General features: G+C 38.2%; 2 protein-coding genes across 4 annotated transcripts; both read right to left on the reverse strand.

Annotated features, from left to right (window-relative positions):
• Nucleotides 1–668: 668 nt before the first annotated feature.
• LOC102787262 (epidermal growth factor receptor substrate 15-like 1) lies at nucleotides 669–19,117 on the reverse strand. 3 transcript variants are annotated; one of them, XM_087831506.1, is made up of 23 exons: nucleotides 19,074–19,117; nucleotides 18,597–18,638; nucleotides 18,356–18,445; nucleotides 18,208–18,255; nucleotides 18,018–18,113; nucleotides 17,794–17,859; nucleotides 17,568–17,693; nucleotides 17,408–17,467; nucleotides 17,042–17,326; nucleotides 15,717–15,874; nucleotides 13,120–13,285; nucleotides 11,537–11,622; nucleotides 9,984–10,056; nucleotides 9,573–9,734; nucleotides 8,876–9,073; nucleotides 7,768–7,932; nucleotides 7,389–7,500; nucleotides 7,105–7,244; nucleotides 6,800–6,860; nucleotides 5,318–5,403; nucleotides 4,987–5,053; nucleotides 2,667–2,683; nucleotides 669–2,233 (listed from the first exon to the last, which is right to left on the reverse strand). In XM_087831506.1, exons 1-23 carry the CDS (start codon nucleotides 19,098–19,100, stop codon nucleotides 2,087–2,089), a joined length of 2,478 nt encoding a protein of 825 aa, XP_087687632.1. In that variant the 5' UTR covers nucleotides 19,101–19,117; the 3' UTR covers nucleotides 669–2,086. The 3 variants fall into 3 exon arrangements, with proteins under 3 accessions (XP_087687632.1, XP_087687631.1, XP_087687633.1); XM_087831505.1 differs by lacking the exon at nucleotides 2,667–2,683 and adding an exon at nucleotides 3,431–3,555; XM_087831507.1 differs by lacking the exon at nucleotides 2,667–2,683 and having other exon boundaries at nucleotides 2,092–2,233.
• Nucleotides 19,118–20,161: 1,044 nt separating this feature from the next.
• calr3b (calreticulin 3b) lies at nucleotides 20,162–23,820 on the reverse strand. The gene is made up of 9 exons (XM_006792233.3): nucleotides 23,646–23,820; nucleotides 23,163–23,264; nucleotides 22,635–22,838; nucleotides 22,450–22,544; nucleotides 22,137–22,346; nucleotides 21,912–22,025; nucleotides 21,661–21,804; nucleotides 21,470–21,562; nucleotides 20,162–21,348 (listed from the first exon to the last, which is right to left on the reverse strand). Exons 1-9 carry the CDS (start codon nucleotides 23,740–23,742, stop codon nucleotides 21,136–21,138), a joined length of 1,272 nt encoding a protein of 423 aa, XP_006792296.1. The 5' UTR covers nucleotides 23,743–23,820; the 3' UTR covers nucleotides 20,162–21,135.
• Nucleotides 23,821–23,929: the final 109 nt, after the last annotated feature.

Consider the following 23,929-nt stretch of genomic DNA (forward strand, 5'->3'; position numbering starts at 1 on the left):
ACAATTACACACAGTCACTCTGCACTACAGTTTCAAAGTATCCAAGTCCGTGCACATTATGGCTGCATAGTGTCAGTGAGCAGTCGTTTCGCCCGCATCAAAGAGTGCATTGAGTGCATATATAAAAGCCAGATGGCATTTTCTAAAAAGCTTAGTCTTTTAAAAACTTAATAAAACAGTTTTAATTGAATCAGTGTAACTCAGTTACTTTGTATAGTAAATTCACCTGCAGCAATAAAACGCAAATGCAAACAGAGTTCAAATGCGTTTATCGACACACTGAAATTTATCATATTTTAAAACGAAAAAAGAGGAAGTACACACTGGGCCAAAAATATCTACCCAGTACATGCAAATATGTCATTCTCATTTCACTTTTTTTGTTCCAATATCAAACCAGACTTCTAAGACATAAAAACAATCAATGTTCGATTCACTCTAGTTTTACTTCAAGAACTAGATTTAGAAAGAAGCATCACAAGAACAATTAAACTAACCCCCCCTTCATAACAAGTCTATGCAATGCTCAGCACCAGTTTCTCAAGGCCACTTGCTGTATATTCATTCTTTGTTTACCATTGAAACATAAATTTTGCAATTACACCTGACTCACTTCTTTCTATGCTGTTGTGGAAATATTTAAGAAATCAGACCTACCGCTCTCTGTGCTTGGTGTTAAAAATCACTTTTATTCAATTAAAAGTCCTTACAGTTTTGAGCAACTCAAACCTTTACTTCAAAATTATATACATAATGTGCAGCAATTACACATTACAGTGTTAACGTGTTGACAAATAAGGCGCTGTCACTCTGTGCATGTCCAGTAGGCTCTGGAACATAACAGTGCATACATTATGTGCCACATAAACCTGATTAGTGTTTTGTATGATTACAAGGATGCAATAATTCAGGCCATTTGCAGAAAAGTCTTCCCACTAGGTTACTAGACAGTGATAACACAAATCCATATGAAAAATAATAAATATCCAAAAGGTCGATTTGGCTGAATAGCAGAAGTAGTAAAAAGGTGTAACAGCACCAGTATAAACAAGAGAGGTTTACACTTCTTCCATTTAATAGAGGCATTAGTTGCAGGGAGCTATTTGGGTGTTACAACAATGCAACCAATGATGATCTATCTGACAAACAAGCTGTTCGCAGAGGAAGAGCGCTCCAAGTGGACAGAGCTGGGTTCACAGGAAAGGAAGACCGTAATGATTATCATTAGCATCTTTAGGATTTCCAATATATTCCAGTACTCTTTTAATTCATGCACTTTACTTATATAAATATTAGCTATGAAAGCATAAATGCCCAGAAACACTAGTAGCATTTAAAATGAGAATCTAAATCATGCTACTGATGATCTCATAACTTGTTTAAGACAGGAAGGAAGGAGGTTTTTTCCCCGTCTTTTATTTGGTTAAGCTCAAAATAAAACCGTACAACTATATACACTAAAAGAAGAGGTTTCCTAAAAAATGAAATAAAACAAAATAAAAACAAAACAAAATAAATTTGAAAAAAGTCAATTGAATGTCAGCAGAGCAAATGTTTCAACTTTCATTGTGATTTTTCTGAGCGATATAAAAACAGTTTTAGGATGTATCTCACTTCATTCATGACAAATTAGCTGCTTTCGTTTCTAAATAAAATAAAAATATTTTTAAAATGTTATTTTACCTTCAAAAAAGCCCCCACAAATTTGGATAAGGTAAGGCTGATTAGCCATAACCAGATATGGAGTTAGATATAGGTTGTAGTAGTCGAGTACCCTGCCGGTTTGGCTTGCGTTAAATCCATGTTCTTGGAGGATGAAGCAAGGCTTAAATCAAGTGCCTCCATATTGTCCCTGATTATAGTTTCCACATAGTTTGGGAGCAATGAACCTTAACTAGTAGCTAAATGTGGAGTCATTTGAACACAAGTACAGTCATAGCTGCAGAAACACTGGGCTCTTGCACAAGTTGGTAACAGGGGGTGCTAGTCATGTCGGGCCAATGATGGTACTGTTGTCACGAGGCTGTAGACGGTGGGCTGTAAGGAAAAGAGAAGGGGACAGAAAGTTGTGCTGGAGCACGCCTGCTCAGGTGTTCGGCATGGTGGTCTTGCTGAGAGCGATGGCCAGCTCCAGGTCCTTCTGCTCCTGGAGCTGCAGCCTCCTCAACCTCTCCCGTTCCTCGTGCTCGCTCTCACGCTTGGCCCACTCCAGCTGCTCGCTCTCACTTCCAAACTGGAGCAGAGACACAAACATTAGATGTGCGCAATAAAAAGCAGGAATGTAGTCGTATAAGACACAACAGACGAAACACTGGAAGAAATATGCAAAAAATTTAAAATAAATAACTAAAAATCAAGCGTTTCTAGTTGGGCTGATTCTCAAAAAACTGTATTATTTAGCTAAATGATCTGATACACAGAAAAATACTGATCAAAAGTTGAATGCAAATTAAAGACAATTAGATTTCACTTTTACATCACACAAGACAGCAAAGAAGGTGCTGCGCCACTACAACAAATCAGTGGTCACATTTCCCAAATTCTGTGTTTGGATGCAAGAATGCAGGAAAATAATTATGCTCGAGAATCACTTTACTTAGAGTATGCATTGCTGACAGGTTTTTCACATGCAAAGAATCGAAAAGCACACCTTTATACAGTCTTACCTTAACATGTTCAGATCCTGGCAGAAAAACAAAAATTACAACACAGAGCTCGATATAAAAACCACAAATCCCTTTCACAAAAGTCATGCTGGCATGAGGGATAAAATAAATACATATCATGTCAAGTGATACAAACCAGACACAAAAAGCTGCCATGCATCACCTCTCCACATGAGAGCACAGTCAGCCGTTAGGCTATACAAGATGGCAAATAAGCGGAAGGTGGGACATAAAGGGGAAGATTTACTCTGTTGTTCTCTGCTTTGAGGCATATCATGCTTTGACAGCGAATAAGCCTTTAGCTTGCACTTCGAGACTTGAAAAATGCTCCTCAAGTGATACCTGACCAGGCAAGTTCATGAACTCGCCAACTATGAGTTTATAAATCCTCGCTTCCTCTCAAAGGCAAAGTCAAAAATGACAGCAAGCATGCAAGCCCCTTTACCAGGTGCACAGAGCCAATCTATAACTCGACAGAGACTAGCAGAGGGACTGTCCAACTCAGTCATGCAATCATTTACTTTCCTTCTAAACCAAGCAGTTGAAAAGCTCTCACATGTTCTGTCAGTTGTTAGTTAACAGCCAGTAAACACAAAAGTTCTTTGAGTGCCTTCTGAACACACTGCTTTTGGGGCGTTAACAGAATGAGACCCAATGACACAGAGCTGACACCTCTGTGGCTTGAACACAGCAATCTAAAGATCGAGATGAGATCAGCAGCTTGTGCAGGCACAGATACTCTACAGCAAGTACACTACACTTACAGATGCAAAATTTGCAAAACCCATAGGATAATCTTTGGATGTTTTATTCGACTGTGTCGTAAAGAAAGAGTCTGCACCGTCTGCTGTGGAGCCAACGCTCTGGAGCAGCTCTGATGGACTCAAACCTATCAAAGAAGGAAGGACATTTAAATAAGATAATATATATAAAAAAAACCCCAACATGACAGAAAATGCTGCTGTTAGCATCTTCATTAGAGATATTTCTCACCGATACCCCCTTGGGAAACTGAACTCACACTTTAAAGGCTAACGCATAATACTTTGCCACTAAATATTCACAGGAAGCCAACAGCTTCATGCAAGCAGAGTAGTTACCCAGGGGAAAGCCACATTGATTCAAAAAATGTGGTTAACACCTTTTTCAGTACAGCTCACTGATGCAGTGAAGCTTAAACATGCACACGGTTGCTTTTTTGGAACTTGCAATTGTAAAAGATGGACACACCCTTGTGTACAGTAAGCACACATTTCTTATAATGATGGTACTATTAATAAGTGAGAATGTTGTTTATCTCACGAACTTTGTGCACCAATGCAGCACAGGCTGCTCCTGCAAATTCAAGGGCTCAATTTTCCGACAAACGAATTCTTTGATTTGTCAAATTAAAAAGAATTGATTAAGAAAAAACAAAACAAAAACAAGTATTATTAGAGTTGTTTACAAATGCTGCTGCAACACACCTGCAAAAGAATAAATCCAATCAAATAAAAAAATATATTAAAAGTTCTAACTGTTGAGCAACTGTCCTTGTAATACAGAAAGTCAACGGTGCCCACAGTTTGTGAGAGTGGACTTCTCACTTCCCCATCACACGTGAAGCACGTCTCTAGTTCAAGACAAACCGTGGCTACTCATCTCTACCCTTTTCTGTGCGGTAAAGGGGAACACTAACTTTCCCAGGCTGATGCTTCTGCTACAAGAATAAGTGCAAGGTCACAGCGGAAGGGCATGTACTGGGCATGGCTTCTAGGTAATGTGTGAATTCACATGTGCATAAAAAAAAACAACACGAACAAAACCACTAAAAAAAAAAAAAAAAAAAAAAAAAAAGGATGAGAAAGTTGTTCTCAAGGCTCCTCATCCTGTACACAAGAATATCTTAACACATCACTGTGGCAGAGTCTTAATAACAACATTATCATTTAAAGGACTCGTATCTCTGCCAGCAGCTTTCCTGTTTACCAAATCAAAAGAAGAAATTATGTTCTCAGCACCCTAGCACCTCAATAGGGAAGTTGTTTTTTTCTTTTTTTTTTTCCACCACTGTTAAGCATCAAATCCTTATTTCACAGGACGGTTACTCGCCGTGAAAACCCCCAAAAGTTATTATGCTTTTATTTTGAGTTACATATGAGTAAAGAGAATGTACCATCATCACTGGCATAAAAAAAAAAGTGTGATCTGTTTAGCAGATCTGACCCATTTCTATTTCCTAGTTATGAACACCATGCCTGCACATGTGCAGTCAAGTTCATCAAAAACACGTTTTATGTTATTTTATATAGATATACATATGAATAAACCCGATGCTTACCATAGGGAGGTGCAGGCCTCTTAGGCACACTTTTCTTTGGGATTGGGAGTACAGGATTGTCCGACTTCTTCTCAGACACAAGACAAAAAGAAAAGAAAAACCATTAACTGTATACAAAACGATGACCCCAACAGAAATGTCAGCTAAGATGTAAAGCCTCTGGACTTATACAAGGTCGACTCTTTTCAGAAATGTGATAAATTGGAAGGAAAAAAAAACAAGACCTCAGTCACGATGAAAGTTAAATTAACAGCACGGCTTTCTTCAGCTTTAGTGGAAAACTATGCTTTATGGTGCAACTGATTCATAACTTCAAGTCTCCAGAGCTTACCTTTGACATCTGACTAAAGTCAGCAAATCCACCCCCCTTGCTTCCAAAAGAGTTGCTTCCAAAGGGGTCTGCTTTCCCAAACAAATCTGTGACAAGAGTACATTGAAACGCATTTGGAACATTTGAATACATTTATGGAAAGAGCCAGAAACTATAATGAAGTTCAGCCCCAAACCACACATTCAAAATCCTCTCTGCATCTTGCTTATTCTGAAAGGGCCTGTTTTCTATTTTCAGAAGAGGCAATGTGGCATGACCGTTTAATTTTCCATGACATTTTACAAAAAAACCTGTAAAGCAGAGGTTTTGTTTAACCTGACGTATGCATTGGGCGTCATTTGGCGTCCCGTTAACTATAACCATGCCTGGCTTGTTTTGAAGCTCAGCAGTATGCCACTTAATGAAAAAAAACCCTGCATTTTTTCACCGTGAAAAAACAAAACATCGTAAGAGAATATGTTTGTTGTGAGTGTTCGACCACAAAAGACCCGTTCATGTGCAGGATCGGTGTTTTTCTTTTGCGCACAGTAACTCAGCTCAGGTCTACAGTCGACTCTGTGTTCATCTTAAACACGTGTAGCACGGCAGAGCATCAACCAGCAGCAGCCACCAACTTAAAACAACTTCCGCACCAAAAGAGGCACAGCAGTTCAACAGCAGCACGTATAAAGACAGGACAGAGGCAGGAGGGAACTGGTTAAAGGAGTGGCAGTGTATTCTAGTAGAGAAGGACCAGCAGTCACAGAGTTTCTGTTATGCTTGGCTCCGGTTAGCCTCCTGTTTTTCCAGGGGGTGGGGGTGGGGGGTGGGGGGTATTTTTAGTTGGTCAGTAGTTAAATGTGTAGGTACTTGACTAATAATAGCCCGAAACCACAGGAAAAATTGAAGCCACAGTGAGTAAAAATTGTTTGCCCCTGGTGCTCCCCCCAAAATAAAATCTAAATCTAACACGTCACCCAGAATGGGCAAAAAGACTCTTTTAAGATGGGTTTCACAACTAAAGAGAGTTCTTATGTTTAGATGTCTGCTTTTAGAGTCATATTTTCAGTAAAAGGCTTGGAAAATCTGCTCTTATTAGTACAGGGATGACTATACGTGGAAATCGGCATGGATTCGTGCATGAAAACACGATCATACATCATCATCTCAATAACAGCGAATGGAGAAGGATGAGTAACATATTTAAATATAACCTGTCCAACTTATGTACGACAAACTAGCTACATGAGGCCTCTTCCTGTTAAAGTTAAAATATGTTTTTTTTGCCTCTCAAAGTACTTGATTAAAGGGGATCATCAGATTGTTATGGTTCTTGAGATGACTGCTGGTATGAGCTGGTTGCTATTTTAATAAAAGTGGAATTGAAAAAATGCTAAACTGAAGAACTCTGGGACTATGTGCAAACAAATTATTCTGGGTTTTAATAATTTGAGATTTAAAGTCTCTTTCAGTGTGCTTTGACTTCCCATGTTGCTTCTGTACCTGAATCCTTTGTTTTTGGGCTGTTTGATCTGAAGGAGTCACTGCTGCCAAAAGGACTTGGCTGACAAATGCAAAAGAAGGGGAAAAAACAAAAACAAACAGAGTGAGATTTAATTCAGTCAAACACATTTAAAATGTACACACTATGACCACGCCACAAATCTCTTTCTGGTTTGCTTTTCCATTTATCTGCAAGCACAAAAAAAGAAAATCTTCTTGAACTAATAATCGCACTGCATCTAAAAGAGCCATATTAGCACTCCAAAGTAGTATCACTTGGGGAAGGGGGGGAAAAAAGTCAATACCTTGACTGGAGGTACAGGTTTTCTGCTAAAGGGGTCTCCAGATCCAAACAAGTCTGGCCTGTCAGTTGTCTTAAAAAAGTCTTCAGATGAGGTGCCTTTGAAAGGGTCGCTTTCTTTGAAAGGATCACTTCCAAATGGATCTAGAAAAAGGACACCACCATAATTTACATCCTCTAACAAGAAAAGCTCATTAGAAGGGATACAAACTGAATGCAAGCAGCAGCTGACGGAGCCACAGTCGTTACAGAAAAAGGAGTAAATAAGGAGACTTGAAGTATTCACACCTTTGAAGAGGTCAGATTTGAAGGGATCCTCCATCTTGAAGGGGTCTGCTCGAGTCTCCTTGGCAGCACTGTTGTTGTTGAACATGGCTATCCTTGACTTTAAAGAGCCCTCCTGATTAACCATCCAGAAAACAACAAATCAGCAACAATCTTATCAGTAAAGCCCTTTACCGATGTACCCGGAAAATATCCAGAAATTAACTTCCACGTTACAAGTCTGGGTACATTTGCACTTCTCTAGCATCTCCAGAGCAAAACGACAAAGGAAACAAAATCTGAATCCAGATTATTAGAGAACAGAAAAATTGAGTTTCTTGGATTTAGACTAAAATTGTATTGTGAACGAATCATCCTTCATAGGTAGTTGTGGTCTCCTCACCGTACTTCTGAAACTTCCATCCTCCCTTTCAGCAAAGCCTTCACTTAGGTCCGGCAGGTTGCTCAAGTTTCCTGCGTTGATTTCTTTCAAAGCATTGTTGTACTGCTCAATGGTCTTGGTCAACTCTTTCTGGCTCTCCTGAATCAATGACAACTTACCACGAGCCTAAAAAAACACAAAGAATGTCAATCTACAGTATACCAACATGCTTCTAAAGAACCACACTGATATCTATCCACTTATGTCCAAAGGTAGGTAGGTTAAATCATTCACTGTTCACTTCCTACAAGTCTATGAACCAATAATTTCCACTATGACAATACAAATACTGTGACCTCCTCTGGCCCTGACAAACGTTCGCTGTATCATGACAAAAGAAAAAGCCAAAACTGAAAATGAAACTAAAGAACTAAAGACTAAACTTAGAGTCTTTAGACTTAACTAAAGAAAATCTAAAGTAAAAGGAAACATTTTTAAATATTAAAAACTAAACTGAAATAAGAAAACGGTTTCCAGACACCAACTGAAATAAACAGACTTCAAAAGAAAAATAAATACAAAAAAAATAATACAATAATTCCACTACTTAAAGGGAGCATAACAGTAACCAAATCTGCATCAACTGGGGCTAACAAATTTTCGGGTAGAAATGCTGGCTGTCGTTTTTAGGCAGGATTGTAATCTGGATTTATTTCAGCTAACAGAAACAAACATGGTGCTCAAATCTGATGAATGCACCAGACATTAAAGTCACTAAACAGAACTGGCTGTAAGCGGTTTAGGTGTTTTGTACCTTTAAAGCATGATAAATATGACTGTCAGAGGAATAAGAGAGTAAATGTCTGCTTCAAAAATGAAGAAAAGAAAAAAAAACAAGTTCAATTCAAACTTGAATTTAACTTTATGTACTAGTTGAAACTTCACTAGTACATAAGCATAAATTCAATTCTACCTCTGTATAAGTGTTATTATTAGTACTACTGGATATCTAGACCTTTATCCCACTTTCCAACCTGATCTTTAATCCCAACATTGCTATTATGGAGCTTGGTGGTCTGAAGTGGCACAACATCCTAAAGTAACCTGTTGCCTTTCCCTCTGAACTGACCTGACTGATCTCATCCTGGGTGGTTTTGAGTGACTTAATGATGCTGTCCAGCTGAGTCCGACCGGACAGCAATCTCTGCTCTAGCTGTGCCTCCTCCTCTTGGACTCGACTCAGGTCCGTTTTGGTGCGACTCAGTTCATCTTCCTGACTGCGGAGGTCAGTCTCCTGTGAGCGGATCTGGCTCTGCAGGGATGAAATCTTCCAAACAAAAAGAAAGAAAGGAGTTTATATCTACAGGATCAACATCCTGCTTGCTGTTCATTTAGAAATTGTAGATTTCAATTATAAATTTTTTTTAAATACAATTAGTGCTTCACTTCTTACATATATATTTTTTTTCACATCCATCTTGCGCCAACAAACTAAAAGCCAAATATGCACAGCTGCCTCTTAAGCAGTTACACTGACTTTCTAAACAAAGACCTTATTGTATATGTGGTGAATGTGTTTAAAAATACTAACTCTCACCACTTTCATGTAAACAAATCTTAACCTCAGATGACCAGTGTTTTGACATCTGGCCTGATATCTAAGATTGCACTGACACCAAACCATTATCAGCTTAGACCAAAAAGATTACACTACAGTAAAACCACAAATGCATGTGTACCACTGTCACCAGTAGCCAAACACAAAATCCAATAACATTTCTCAACTGAAATACATGCGCATCACTTCAGTGTGTCACATCTCTAACCTTCTGGGTTTCATCCTGGCACTTCTGCTTGATGTCGTTAAGCATTCCCTCAAGCCTGGAGCGCTGTTGGTCCATTTCCTCCAGGCGTACCTGGGCATCCTGCTTCTGGGACTCCAGGTCTTGCAAGCTGCTGCTCTCCCTTTCCAAATTATTCTGCAAGTCCTGAGGGTCAAGGAAAACCCACACAGAGGTACATGTGTTTGCAGAAAGTATAGCTATTAGGCATGATCTTTTCTGAGTTATTAAGCCTTGAGTTCCCCTCAAAATGATGCAATTTGTGCTGGATTTGAAGTATTTCTGACAACTTTTAAATTGTAGAATAAAATGGACTGGAATTTACTCATGAATACCATTAACTTTAACTTAACTTTAACCAGGCAAACTAAATTATTTTATTTTATTCAGTCTTACCTGCACATCACTGTTTTTTTGTCTGAGGGCCTCCTCCTTTTCTCTGATCTCATGCTCCAGGATGAATTTGTCTCTACAGATGAAAAACAGGAGCCAAACAATGGCAGAGAGGTTATAAAATGGACATCACTCACCAACAAACAAAAGAGAGGCAAATGACAAAAATTATACCCAGTGTTTCATTTTTCTGTCTAGATTTGCAGGCAACATAATGGATGAGAGAAATCAGAATTAAAATATTCAATCAAAATGATCTGCCAACATTGATTTCTATTTTACAAGAAATGAACACACCTAGTAACCTTTAATGTTTTAAATGTAAAAAGTTCAACGTTTCAGAGGTCTAATGGGCATCAGCACCGAGCAGTAAAATAAATGCATTAATGTGAACTGATGCACTCTGTGTGCTTGTAATGGAAATCAATTCACAACAATTACTTTCATCTGTTATTTCCAACTACAGTGTTACTTTTTACTGGTATTTATTTTATTTTTTATACAGACACTACAGATCTCCAGCGACTCATCAACTGCCCCATTTTACGTGAACGTACACAGAGCCTGCAGCCAAATATCTGGTTTAACAAAGAATGCTGAAACCGCTAACGTGATGCGATATCTGTTATCTCTGACTGTGGTTTTCTAGTTTTGTCAAGCCACCCTAATGCAACGAGACTAAACAAAAAGAGGCTAAACTCGCTCATAGTCCTTCTGCAGCACATTCATTATGACTATGTCACTGTTGGTGCGTTATCAAGTGCCCTGTTAAAAAAAAAAAAAAAAAGGTTACTTGAGATGAATTTTTAATACTTTTTATTGGCTTATAAATGTATTTTACAGTATGCGCAAATCTATTTTGAATTGTAAATGCTAATGGAATGATTCCATACGCTGCAGTCTTTATACACTATTCTTTGACACATTCTCTTAGTTGCTTCCTTCTTACACCACAAGTTTGGCCATAGGGTGAAAATACTGACTGCAAGAAAAAACTATTTACATCAAATGTTAACTCATGACCATGACTTCCTGGACTGCTGTCAATAGCCAGAAAAGGCCAGCAGCCAGTTAATCAAGTTGCCCAACATGTTTTTTTGTGTGGGGTCTTTGTTCGTTTTGTTTTTTTAAATTAAACATACTCTGGGCCATTTGGGGTAATGATTATATTAAACCCTGGTGCCAAATTACATTAGAAAAAATTATGTAGCATCAAAAAGCAGCATGCTACTTCAGCTGAGATTGTATTAATGTCTCTTGTGATAATAAAAATATATTTAACAATATATTTAACAGTCCAAAAACCGACAAAGGTATAGTCAACTGTGACCATTTAATGCAATTCATTTTCATGTTTGTCAGCAATCTGTATAGAGTTACACAGTGAGAAGTATGTTGACAGCTGTTGAGTACAATGCATCCTGTATACAAACAGTACAATAGTATGAAAAAAACTTTGATCTAGAACATCACCTTACTAAAAGCTTGTCTACTTTTTCCCCACAGGAAGCGAAACAAAACTGTCCCTACTGCTAGTTAGGGTTTAGTGGGCTCACCTCTGCAGATGAGATATTTCCTTACTCAGGTCATCCAGCTCTTTGATACCTGTCGGCTCTGTCGATCCTGTGTAGCCGATACCGTCCTGAGGCGAGAGACATTGAGACAGACGAGTTAGACAGGAGAAAAAAGGTAGGAGAGAAGATATGAGGGTGACTGGAGGGGAGCACAGAAACAGTTGATTAGGACTGGGAAATGGACAGGCGAACGACGAAGAATCTGTTCTAATAGGCGAAGGAGTACAAGGAGGGAAAAGAGGTCAGGGAAGATGTGAGTGATATGCAGTGGGAAAGAGGTGCTCCCCGCTGTTGTGTCTAAAGAAACAAAAGTCAGAGGAAGGAAATACAAACAGCTCACACAGTTAGCGTAGGAGCAAGCCAGCCAGACGATACATAAATTGCACACAAGGCTATTTAAAAGAATTCAATGCAACAGTAAATTTTGGAAGACTGTTCATTGTTAAACAGACCCATGCCGTATCAAGAGGCCTAAACGAAAAATATTGGGCAATTCGCAAAATTGCTGAAGCAGACCAAGACAACACATAATCTATTTAAGCTTCGCGTTTCACCTGAAATAGGAGACTATCCATGAGAGCTACACAATAGTAGCAGAACAATACAGAAATATAACTGATAGCTGATGCCAACACCATCAGCTATTGGTTCATTTCCTATTTATAGTTGTTATTGGCCCAGAATTTCAGTGCATTTAAATTAAATTGTGTTTCTTAGAATTTACTGTAATGACGACATTAATCTAATAATATTAATAATAAAAGCATGATTGGTCTGAAAAGCTCAACTGGAGTAACTGATTTGTTTTCCTCACCTTGGCAGTCAAGCTTAAACCCACTTAGTTCAGACAGATTAAATTTTACTTTTACACTCATTGAAAAATAAAAAGCTAACTTCTTGGTAATGGTAATTCATGTTTTTTCCCCCAGATAAATTTAAATAAAAGGTTACATGCTGGTTTACTTGATTGCCCACTTAACAGTGGCCCCATTTCTCTACTCATATTAAAAATGATTTGTTCTATTATATCCTCTGTAATATAATAGAACGGTATTCTCTTATGCTGCGTTTCCTTGAAGATCAAAAAATGTCAAGCCAGTGATGATGAAAATACAGCAGGTGGCAGCACTTTAAATGTTCCCATATTATTGTTCACCTTCTCTTTGGAACAGAGAGAGAGAATATAATAGAACAAGAGCGCCACCTTGTGGCAAAGGCCCAACTACTCACAATGTGCACCTTAAAAAAGGAACCAAGTTCTGGTCTCACAGAAGACAAACCCCACATAGTTCTGTTAGACAGGATAGAAAAGATCCCAAGAAGGCAAAAGAATAAAAACTGTAAACAATAAAAAAAAAAAGAAAAAAAAAGAAAAGGTTTTGCATTTGAGGACTAGAAAGCAATAAATAAGAACCACTTAAATAGCATAAGTTATGAAGGTAAACACACTGACGGTACAGATGCAAATTTTTAAAAAGCACTTTGTAAAAAAGGAAAAAAATTGTAATAAACTGGCAAACAGACAGATGGAGAAGTGGTTGGAATATGGTACAGGCAGAACTCACAAAGCCCATAGCTGATGATGCAGATCGTTCTGATGGAGGGATCATGTCAGGAGTGAGAGTAGAGGGAGGGTCGATGCCTTTATTGACCTTTTGTTGGATCAAATGCATGGCTAGAGCAAACTGCTCCTCGTTCAGCTTGCCTGTTTGTTTTGTGTCAGCAAGTCCCCTATGGAGGAAGAGGAGACATTTTTCTCACCCTATTACATACTTCTGAGCAATAATATCAGCAATTTTTACAAATATAAATCCCCACTGAGTGGTTACCACGGACAAATAGTCCATTTTATGCTGGTTAAGTGAGCATCCTTTAAATCATTTTTTTTTTAAAAAACACTTCTGTTGCACTTCTCTAGACCAAATGTAGTCATTTGGTTGAACTCAGATGATTTGTCAATGCCTTCAATAACTTGACCTATAAATTCGCAATTTTGAACATTTATATACACTACAATACAACTTCATAGAATATAAACAATTAATATTTGCACTGCCTTTTAAAATTTTAACTACACCCTACTCTTGTTTACACAGCATTCGCTTTACTTTATTATTTTCTATTCTTAGGTGTATTTAATTTTTTTGTCATTTGTGTATTTAGTTGTGTGAAGGGAACTTGCAAAGTAAGAATTTCATTGCTCATTGTAACCATTTGTGTTTTTATTGTATATGACAATAAACTTCTTGAATCTAATTTTAAGTGGCCACAAGATGGTGCTATATAGCTTTATCTGGGAGAATCCTCCTGACTATGTTTGTATTTTTAAAAATAGAGAAAAAAAAAAGCAATTTCCCCATTCAAATTGATTTTAATCTGAATAATCTGATATTGATTCATTTAAAATTAATTTTTAAATATAAATGTATTTTGCCATAAAAGCCAGAACCTCAGCTAAAAGCTCACAAAAACATTTCAACAATTGCCAAACAGCTAAAACAGCAAATGATTAAAGAGCAGGTAAACGGATTTTGCAAAAAGATGTAAACAAGGCGTCGTTAACCCGACAGCTCGTACATGGACATGTCGAGTGCCGAAAGCCGACATCTGACAGATTCTGAACTGCAGGCTTCGTCACTCTCTGACCAATATACCTCTATACTTCGAGACCAGTTTCCCATTAAAAAAAAAACCTCTATTTTCCTGCATTATTCACTTGCCTATTACGCACCAGTCTGTTGTATACATTGTTGTCAGCTTCTGATTTTTTCTCTCCCCAAAATAATCTCCGACAGTGATAAAATCGCTGTAACTTTGCTCTGTTTTGCTTCAGCAGCATCAGTCTTTGTACAGGTAATGTCCACATGTTAATTCGTGGTTTTCTTTAGTTTTTGATCTACTGCAGCGTATTTTCAGGGGGGTTATATGCTATAAAAGATCAAGCCAGGAAAATCTCCTTCACATTTTTCTCTGTTTTATCCTCAGTTACTTTGACACAAAGGCATTTGCTGTGATGCTTACACCTCTGATAATGTCTCACACGTGTCAGTTCTGTTTTTTTTTTTTTTGTTTGATTTGGTTTTTTTCACCTCCTTCGTAATTGCACAGAAATAGTCAAATAATTTGGAATGATGCATTTTTAACTTACAATGTTTAGAGAGTTCTTTGAACAGTATACATCCAAGAGGAATTATCAGAATTATAATATTTCTGACAGAGTCAAAACTGAATTGAATCAAAACAGGACAAAGTGTAAAAATGTATGAAAATGTTGACATCTTCACCAATTTAACACAATGGCAACAAAAAGAGTTAGGTCTATAACTTTTTGAACAATGAAACAGTTTTTGTGACACCAACACAGTGGATTTTAAATGTACACGTTAAGATAAAACCTATCAGAGAGATGGCAACAATTTTAGGACTGGTCAAATCCACAAACTTGTTCTCTCCTAATAAGAAGAAATGCAATTGAAAGCTCAGGAACACCCGAAGTTCATGATGACAGAATTATTTCTATGGTTATGAAAAATGACCCATCATTTTTCATATAACCAAATCAAGAACACTCTCCAGGAGGTACACATACAATCAAACACCTTTATGAATGTGTAAGCAACACAGTGCCCAGCACAAATGGATAATAACTCAACACAAACTGCAAAAGAGCCCGAATAGTTTCTCAAGGGCAAGAAATTGGATATTCTTTGACGGCCAAGTGAGTCACCTGATCTCAACCCAACAGAGTATGCTTTTCAGTAACTGAAGACGAAACTTAAGGCATAGAGAGCTGCTAACAAGCAGCAACTAAGGGTGGCTGCAGTAAAGGCCTGGCAGAGGTTTTCAATGGAGGAGAGACAGTATATGGCAATGCCCATGTGTTCTAGAATTCAGGCAGTCATTAAATGTAAAGGATTTTTATCCTAATAATGATTAATGTAATACTTTTATTGATTCCCTTATGAATGAAAACTGAAAGTCTGCACTTCAACCATATATGAATTATTGTATTTAAAAGCCACTGTGAGGGTGTAATGAAGAAAATGTAATTTGCTTGTGTTTTCTTACACTGTAGTGCTTTGGGACCATGTTATTCACAACATACAAAAAAACCCCAACAAACAAAATCTCTAAATATGTCTGAGCTGAGCTGTGGTCTTACCATATCTGTGCGAGCATCGTCTGGGAGAGCGTACAGTTCATGAAGAGTTCGATGACATCGCCGCCGTTGACGAGGCCGTCATTGTCAGTGTCCGTGTTCTTGAAAATTTCTTTATATTTCTCTCTGTCAGCCACTGGTACAACCCAGTTCACCGCCGGCTAGAGACAACAGAAGACATTGTGCGATATGAAATGATGAACACAGCATTCAGTATACAACAAACACACAGTTCTTCTTCAGTGCAGACAGGTTTACTTCATACAACAAGAGGAATTTGTGAATCTGCACAATGGAATGGTTAAAACAGATCAGTAAAAACAAAACACAACAAAAAAAGAACAAAAACACGGTCCTCAGCTAGATGGAACTGCATTTGTAGGATGCAGGATGCTTTCTCACTGCCCTATCACAAACATTCACACAACATACACAAGACATTAAAACTGTAACTAATCAAGCTAATAAAAAATGCAAAAAATATATGCAAAAAAATGCAAAGATGACCTTGCATTTTATTTCTGTCAAAAAACAAACTATTAAAAAACAAAATATACGATAAAGCATTTAAAGAAGCAGAAAGGGCCATGAATTAAAAAAAAAAAAAAAAAGACAGAACAACATAACAACTGATCAAGTGGTCAAGGTACAAAGGTAGTACAAGTATTGCTACTCGTTACTTTCAAGAAAACCTGTTTCTCCAAAATTAAAATCCCTGAAGCTGTATCCTGGTAGAGAGAGGTTGGCCTTTGAACAATGCTCAGAACAATGTGGCAAAACAAGTCTACCCATTTGCAACAAAAGACAGTTAATACATGGCAACCTAGCTTGTTTAAGAGTTAAGAATCTGCCCTTGTGACACGTAGAGAGAACCAAGAAAAAAAATAATAAATAAACAAATGTAGTGATTTTTCCCTCATTACATCAAACAAATAGTCCATATAGACCATTCGTTTGATATGCATGGTCATATCTGATATGATCATTCAAAGTGCTTTCCACCAACATCAGCTTCAGAGAGCACTTTATTATGTGCTTCAATTGTATACACATATCCAATTTAAAATCATCAATTGACACAATATGCTTCTCTTTGGACTGTGGGAGGAAACTGGAGGACTCAAAAACTTATGCAGGTAAAGGTACAACATGCAACCTCCACAAAGACCAACCCTAGGAGGGGAAACTTTTTGAAGCAACATCACTGTGCTGTCCATTACATTGATATTATATATTAGGTTTAATCACATGGCTCAACGGCCAAAAAGAGGCATTTGCGCAACTTCGACTAATAATACTGTCCACACAAGCAATGTGAGGCAACATACCGGAGAACTGGACTTAAAGGACTGTTTTGGAGAAAGGTTGGCAGCACCGGAGCCAAAGAGAGCAGCAGTGCCGAGGGGAGTGGTGTTGACCAGAGGAGAAGTGCTGCGTAAAGTTTCTTTGAGAAGAGCTGGACCAGTTCCAAGGCCAGACAGAGCAGGCAGCACGGGAACAGCACCTGGAAGTCCAACCCCAGCCTTCTTCCTCTTAGAAGGGGGGATAAGGGAAGCGGGTAAACTAGTGGGGAGCGGCTCCTTCTCCATGGTGCGATACACAAGATGCATAGCCTGTAAAATGGAAAGTATAACCAATTATTACAAATAAAAAAGGGAACCCAGATAATATGTCAGTACGGAATCACAGTTTACCACGGTGAATTCTTCTTTGTCCAAGTGTCCATCTTTGTCCACATCACTTAGGTCCCAAATCTGCACAAACAATGAGTAAGTGCTTAATTTTAACAAACTGTTAAAATTACAGTTATATCAAAAAAAAGGTTGCATAGTATTACTTGACATGTAACATCACCTTTCCTAACACATCCAGAGGTAGCTTGGAGTTTATCAAAACTGGCCTGACTTTATCACCAGGGAGGAGGCCATTCACAGGTAACAGACTCTCAAAAATTCCCTCAAACTTTCCCTTTTCATCAGGCTGGGAAATAAAGAAAAAACAAACAAACTCAAGTTTAGGTGACAAGCCCATTTTTCTGTGATATCCTCATGACAGTTCTTGAAACCTTATAACATTTTACCTTAATGGCCCACTGTGAATCAGATGCTGTTGTTGAAACAGTTAGTAATGGGCTGCTTGTATCTTTCTATAAGAAAAAAGAAGAAATAGACAAAGTGAAATAAAATGCATCAACTTATTTTCTAAGACACTAAATAATGAAGTTTTCATATAATCCACAGAAATAATTCCCATAACATTATTGATTAATTCAGTTCTTTGGAGTTATTTGTAATTATAACTTACAAATTTGGGTGCAGCTAAGTTTTGGTTGAGATTGTGAAGACTTATGTCATTTCCACCCTGTGCAGATGCCACCAGCCTCAAAGCTATGAAGAAACCCTAAAAAAAGAGGAAGAAAGCAGAACAAATCCTGTTTTTTCTGCATGCATCAGCACGACTATACCGTCAAATTTACAAAGAAATTCTGCGTTACCCGCTTGTCCAAATAGCCTTTTCTTTCTGAATCTGCCAAATCCCAAATCTAAAATACGTACATGAATAAATGCAAAGGTACAAGATTTTAGTTGGGTCAAATACATGACTGTGTGTTGTGTGTACTTGTAGGTGACACTGTTACCCACCTTTCCCAGTGTGTTGTCTGACAGGCCAGACTTCTTAAGAAACTGAGCTGCATCGCCAGCTGATATTTTGCCTGTGTTTCCTGGGTCGAGCTATAAAGAATCATGAGGAAATTACCAGGAGGATACAGAGGATAGAAGTGTCTTTAAGAATGGGGTTACATAAAAGATCATACAGAGATGAATGCACAGTAAATGATCTGAAGTGAGGGGGGGGAGCAACAGCAAACAACGTAGACCTTACCAGTCTGTAGTAGTTTTCATAAACTGGGTTTCCACTTGATAACTGAAGGAAACAAATTACAAATGAATGTGTATTAAGCATCAAATATACTAAATTAAGTTGCTAGAAAACGAATGGCTAATTTCAATGGCAACAAACTTCCAACATATTTAGTTCATAAAGTAAAGGCCATCTTTTTTTAGTTGCCACTTAGTCGTGTTTTGTTTTCGACAGCACCACACTCTACACTAGCTTCATTACTGTCTTCGCCAGCAGTCGCTTTCCTCATCCTTTAAAGCGTACACTAACTTTGCTATCCTAACCTAGCTAACCCTGTCAACTTAGTTGACAGCGAAAGCTTAATCAAGCGTTCACAGTAGTTTATATTCACCCTATCTTATGAAGACCTAAAGCAGTCAGATCACACGCTGTCGCTGTCAGATGTTAACGCTTTCTAATAAATTTTATTACTTTTCTTGAGCTGTTTGGAGTTGTTACCTGACTCAGAGTCATGAACGCCGCCATATCTCCTGGTGTCTCGGGAGTGCGCACAGAGTCCTTAAAGGGAGCGGGCGCGAGCGCCTGGGGACCGGCGGGGACCGCGGTTCCGGTGGGTGTGGACACCGCGCCCCTGTCAGAGCTGCAGAGCAACTACGCAAATTTGAATCCTATTAAAATGAAATGAGGTTTTCATTCCTAGAGGCCTGGGATCGTTTGCATGTGTGGTCAGCAGGTGTCCAACTTTACTTGGGACTACACGGCATTTTTTAACCCCTAGTACCCGGTCCTACAGCGTCTTACATTTTCATTGGCTGCAGACAACACGTGGGTCTTACAGGGATGACGTCGCTGCTGCTTTTCTATTACAGAAATTTAAGACATACACGAGTGGATAAAGCCCATAAATCCAAGCTTTAGTGTCCTTTAAGGTCTCTAATGAATTAGAAAAAACATTCAGTTTAATGCAGTCACTGGATTGACGCTAAATAGTTTGTCTTATATTTTAATTTTTCAGATGTCCCTTAGTCCCACATTCATTTTTTCGAGATGTGGTACACCAAAAATCATACAAAGTAACAGGCAGATTTTATGAAGACTTATGTTACTGTTTACAAACACATTTTGTTTTCAGTTTTTAAGTTTACACCAGATAATTTCCATGGCTATTTGTGAACTACATTTCAGAACCCCCCCCCCCCCCCCCCCACACACACACACACACACACACTAATATATATATATATATATATATTCTTAGGTGAAGTGTAATTGTAGTTAACCCAAAGACACATGGATTACAGGCCCCCAAATACTAGCGTTTTCTATACTTCTCCAGAATTTTTTCTGGGGAAGATATAATGAAGCAGGCACTAGATATCATTAACATGTATGGTCTTCTTGACATGAAGTGACTTTCACAGTATGAATATTTTTTCTATTGCTCTTGGGTGAAACAATAAGGAAAAAATAGTATGCATTTGACAATCAGTGTTTTGTTTTTTTAAATTTCCAGTATTTTCTCTAAAAAAAAAAAAAGTATATTTATTCATACCAAGCTTGGATATAAACAGAAACTTCTTAATTGATTGAATTGAATCTTTAGAAGAGTTTTATTCACAGATGGAGGAAATGAAACTTCATTTGACATTCCTTTTTGAAACAGTTGGCGTGGAGTCCACTAATTTACATCTAAACCACAAGCAGTGCTTCTAAACTGTGAACACTCTCTCACACAAAATATCAGTGGACAATAAGGTTATAATCTTTTAATAAAAACTTTGGTATCAATAACATTCTGTCCCATAAAAATAAGACACACACAGGGGCTCACCACTGGTTTGTCCAGACTTTCAAAATATGATGCAGGTCCCATCAATTCATGCCTAATCAATTAATTCAATTCAGAGTGTGGGGACAAAAGAAAAAGACAGTGCTGCATACATAACCAAAAGAAGTCATCATAGTATTGATTTGTCTCTTCACATATATATTTTTTTTATGGTCACAACTTTTGGTTTATGCTTTGTATGTTCTGTTTCAGAGTTAACGTTGAAATCTGAGTGGCTGATGTTCTTAATTTAATATAATTACTACATTTTCAGCTCTTTCAAACACCCTAAAAGAAAAACAAAAGGGCATTTGCAAAAAAGTAGACATGCAGACCACAGACTGCATAGATTAATCTTATATACAGTCTGGGCTAGTTTAAGAAAATCTAAAAATCTAGCACACAGCAGGTGACGGTTTATCGTTATTATCTGTTATTACAAAATAAAGAATGTACTTTGAGTGGAAAACCTTAGAATTAATCCAGCAGTTCAGGGTTAACAAGATCAAAATGAAAGACCCCAAGTATGTTACAAACCATTTGCCCCCCCCCTTCCAATCTACTGCAAATCACCCTTTAGCTGGGTTGTGTCCAAATCTCAGGGAAAGGATGCACAGCAGCCACAATACCCCTGGGAAATATAGGACAGTTCCTGAGGGAGCACCCCTGCCCCCAAAAAAGGGAAAAAATAAAATAAAAAAACAAACAAACAAACTCTATGCCAACAACCCTTCAAAGCTCATCTTTAAGCTTTCCTTCTTCTTCATCTGTTTCTGAAAGCGCCTCGTCTGTGTCTTCTTTCGTTTCTTCTTCTTCCTCCTCCTCCTCTTCTTCTTCTTCTTCATCTTCATCATCAGCAGCTTCAGTGTCCTGCTCTTTGTTCTTCTCCTCCTCCTCTTTTCGTTTCAGGTCATCTTGCTCCTGTTTCATTTTTCTCTCTGGCTCCTGCAAGGAATCACAACAACAACAAAACAACAAGTCTTTTAATTACAGCAGTAGTTCATAGGGGCAGACTTTGTGCTTTGCATGAACAACAAGTTATGAGTTAAAAAGAATAAGGCCAGACCTTTGTCACACCCCATGTCTCCTTTCCAATCTCTTCTGCCTCTTTCACATCATCTGTGATCAGGAAGTTGTCAAAGATTGTACCAGATTTCACCTGAGGAGGGAGGGGGAAAAAACAAAACAAAACCAAAACTGTTAGACTGTAGCTCAACTGCCGCTACCACATACCTTAAAAGATGAACTGTGTCTCACCTGCCAAAGATCAAGACCCAAAACACCAATGTTGTCAAACTTGTAGATGTTCGAGTCTGGGCTGTATTCAGGATTGTCAATTTCAGGATGCACCCAGGCTCCTTTGTAGTTGGGGTTATCAATCTGCTTGGGTTTCCATTCTCCCTGAAATACAGGAAGTTAAAAAGGGTTATCAGTAATGTAATTTAAAAGCATTTTAAGTATTTTATATATTAATATTAAAGTATTTTGGTGATCAATTTCTAGCCTACTTTGTACTCTGGGTTGGGGATCATGGGTGGCTCCCACTCTCCGTCCATATCCTCATCCCAGTCTTCAGGCTTTTTAGCATCAGGATCTGGAATATTCTCGGGCTTGTCCCAGTCCTAGAGAAAAAAGAAAAAAAAAAAAAACACAAAATACTAAGGTTAAAATAAACAACTCTTTGCGCAGAGCAAAGTAAGAGGTGGTAGAATGACTGTACTGAGTTTACTCACCTCAGGCTTTGTGTCACTAGGATCATCAATCTTGGCACGGTCATCCCAATCCTCTGGCTTCTTGGCTTCAGGGTCCTTAATTTTCTTAGGAGGCAGAAGGTCCCAATCATCCTCCAGACTGCCAGATTCCACCTTCTCATTATCGATTTTTACTTCATAGGTTTGATCTGGATTCAGGATTAGTGTGTACAGGTGGGTCAGCTCATCGTCCTAGAAAGAAAAAGCAAAAAAAAGAAGCAGGGTTTAGACTAAAGCCTTTGGTGAAGAAGCAGGTTCCCATTTAAAAATAAGGACTTCAAAACACAAGAATTACCTTGCATTTAATCTCTTTCTTGATGAGATGATTCTTGCCTTTGTAATTAAAAATTACATGAACTTTCTTGGTGCTGTAGCCACAAATGTCAGGGCCTAGGGGAAAGGAATAAAATTAATTATTACACATATCAAATCCAGTGACAGCTAGAAGCACTGTAAATCACACAGGTCATTATTACTTACCAAACATAATGTAGTAAGAGGATTCTCCATGCATTTCAGTCTGCTCCAAGTCCGCAGGAAAGACTTTTACGTAGCCACCACCACAGTCGATTTTCTGTTCATGCTTGACTGTAAACTGGATGACCAAAGGCTTACCCTCATTGCTGAAAGAATCAAAACGGGCAGAGGCCGCATAGAAACGTGCATCCTGGCTTGTCTGCAGACCTGAAAATGAAAGTATCAAACCAAAACTAAATATAGTTTGTTCAGCTTTAAACAAACATAAAGAAGTAGGAACCATAATGGAAATCAGACATGAGGGCACTTTGTAGGGGCTATTCGAGACATTACTACTGCTTATTATGATCAAATGACTCATTTTCACATCTATAATAGAAATAAAAAAATTTAAAAAAAAAAACAAAAAAAACAAAACAGGAAAACATTAAATGTCAAGTGCCTTGCTGTCATTTGGACAACAGTAAATGCTATTTTGATCAAAAGAAAACTTTGTAATGAAGATTTACATTAGAAAGTCCGAACATGTACCTTTGTCTTTCTCTGCATCGCCATAGAAGTCGCCAGCCGTGAGTTTCCACTCTCCGTAGTCTGACTTGTGCTTGGAGTTCACCCAGCGACTTCTCCATTCATCTGTTCAGAAAACAACCAGTAAGTTTGCTGAGGATTAACAGTCCCGCGCCAATAGAGCATGGTACGTCGTGAAAATCGTCTCACAATTTCCCAGTAATTGTAGATGCGACGACAAATTGTCAATGTCGAAATTTAGTTTCAGTAACTGCAACTTGGACGACGATTATTAACTGATATCGATATTACGTCTGCTCCCTTCGACCTTAATGAATGTTGCCAATTATCAATGCACTTTCGGTTATTTAACGGAAAAGGTGGTATTTTTGAGAGGACTCACAGTCTAGACAACATTTTTTGTGACACAACGATGTCTCAAAGTCAAGCTAACAGGCAGTGAAGTGCTAACCTTGCAAAGTTATAAAAATTCTCTGCACAACTTACCACCATCCAGAAACTCTTCCCGAAAGTAAATCTTCGCATGTACACAGTACACTGCTAATATTACTGCAATTACTCCTAAGACTTGCATTTTCCCCATTTTAAGCTTAACTTTCAGCAGCTCTGCAGGAGCGTCGCCGGGCAGGACGGCAAAAAGACTGTGCAGGAGGAAGAGAGGGGAATATTTTAGAGTTGCTCCAGCGAACAGATGTCTACCCGCTATTGGACAAACAGACGGTGTGGCTGAACCAATCACAGTAGACCACGAAACATATGTCCTGTCCGTA

This window comes from Neolamprologus brichardi, chromosome 18 (assembly GCF_056152115.1).
Source record: "Neolamprologus brichardi isolate AB-2024 chromosome 18, ASM5615211v1, whole genome shotgun sequence".
Taxonomy (NCBI): domain Eukaryota; kingdom Metazoa; phylum Chordata; class Actinopteri; order Cichliformes; family Cichlidae; genus Neolamprologus; species Neolamprologus brichardi.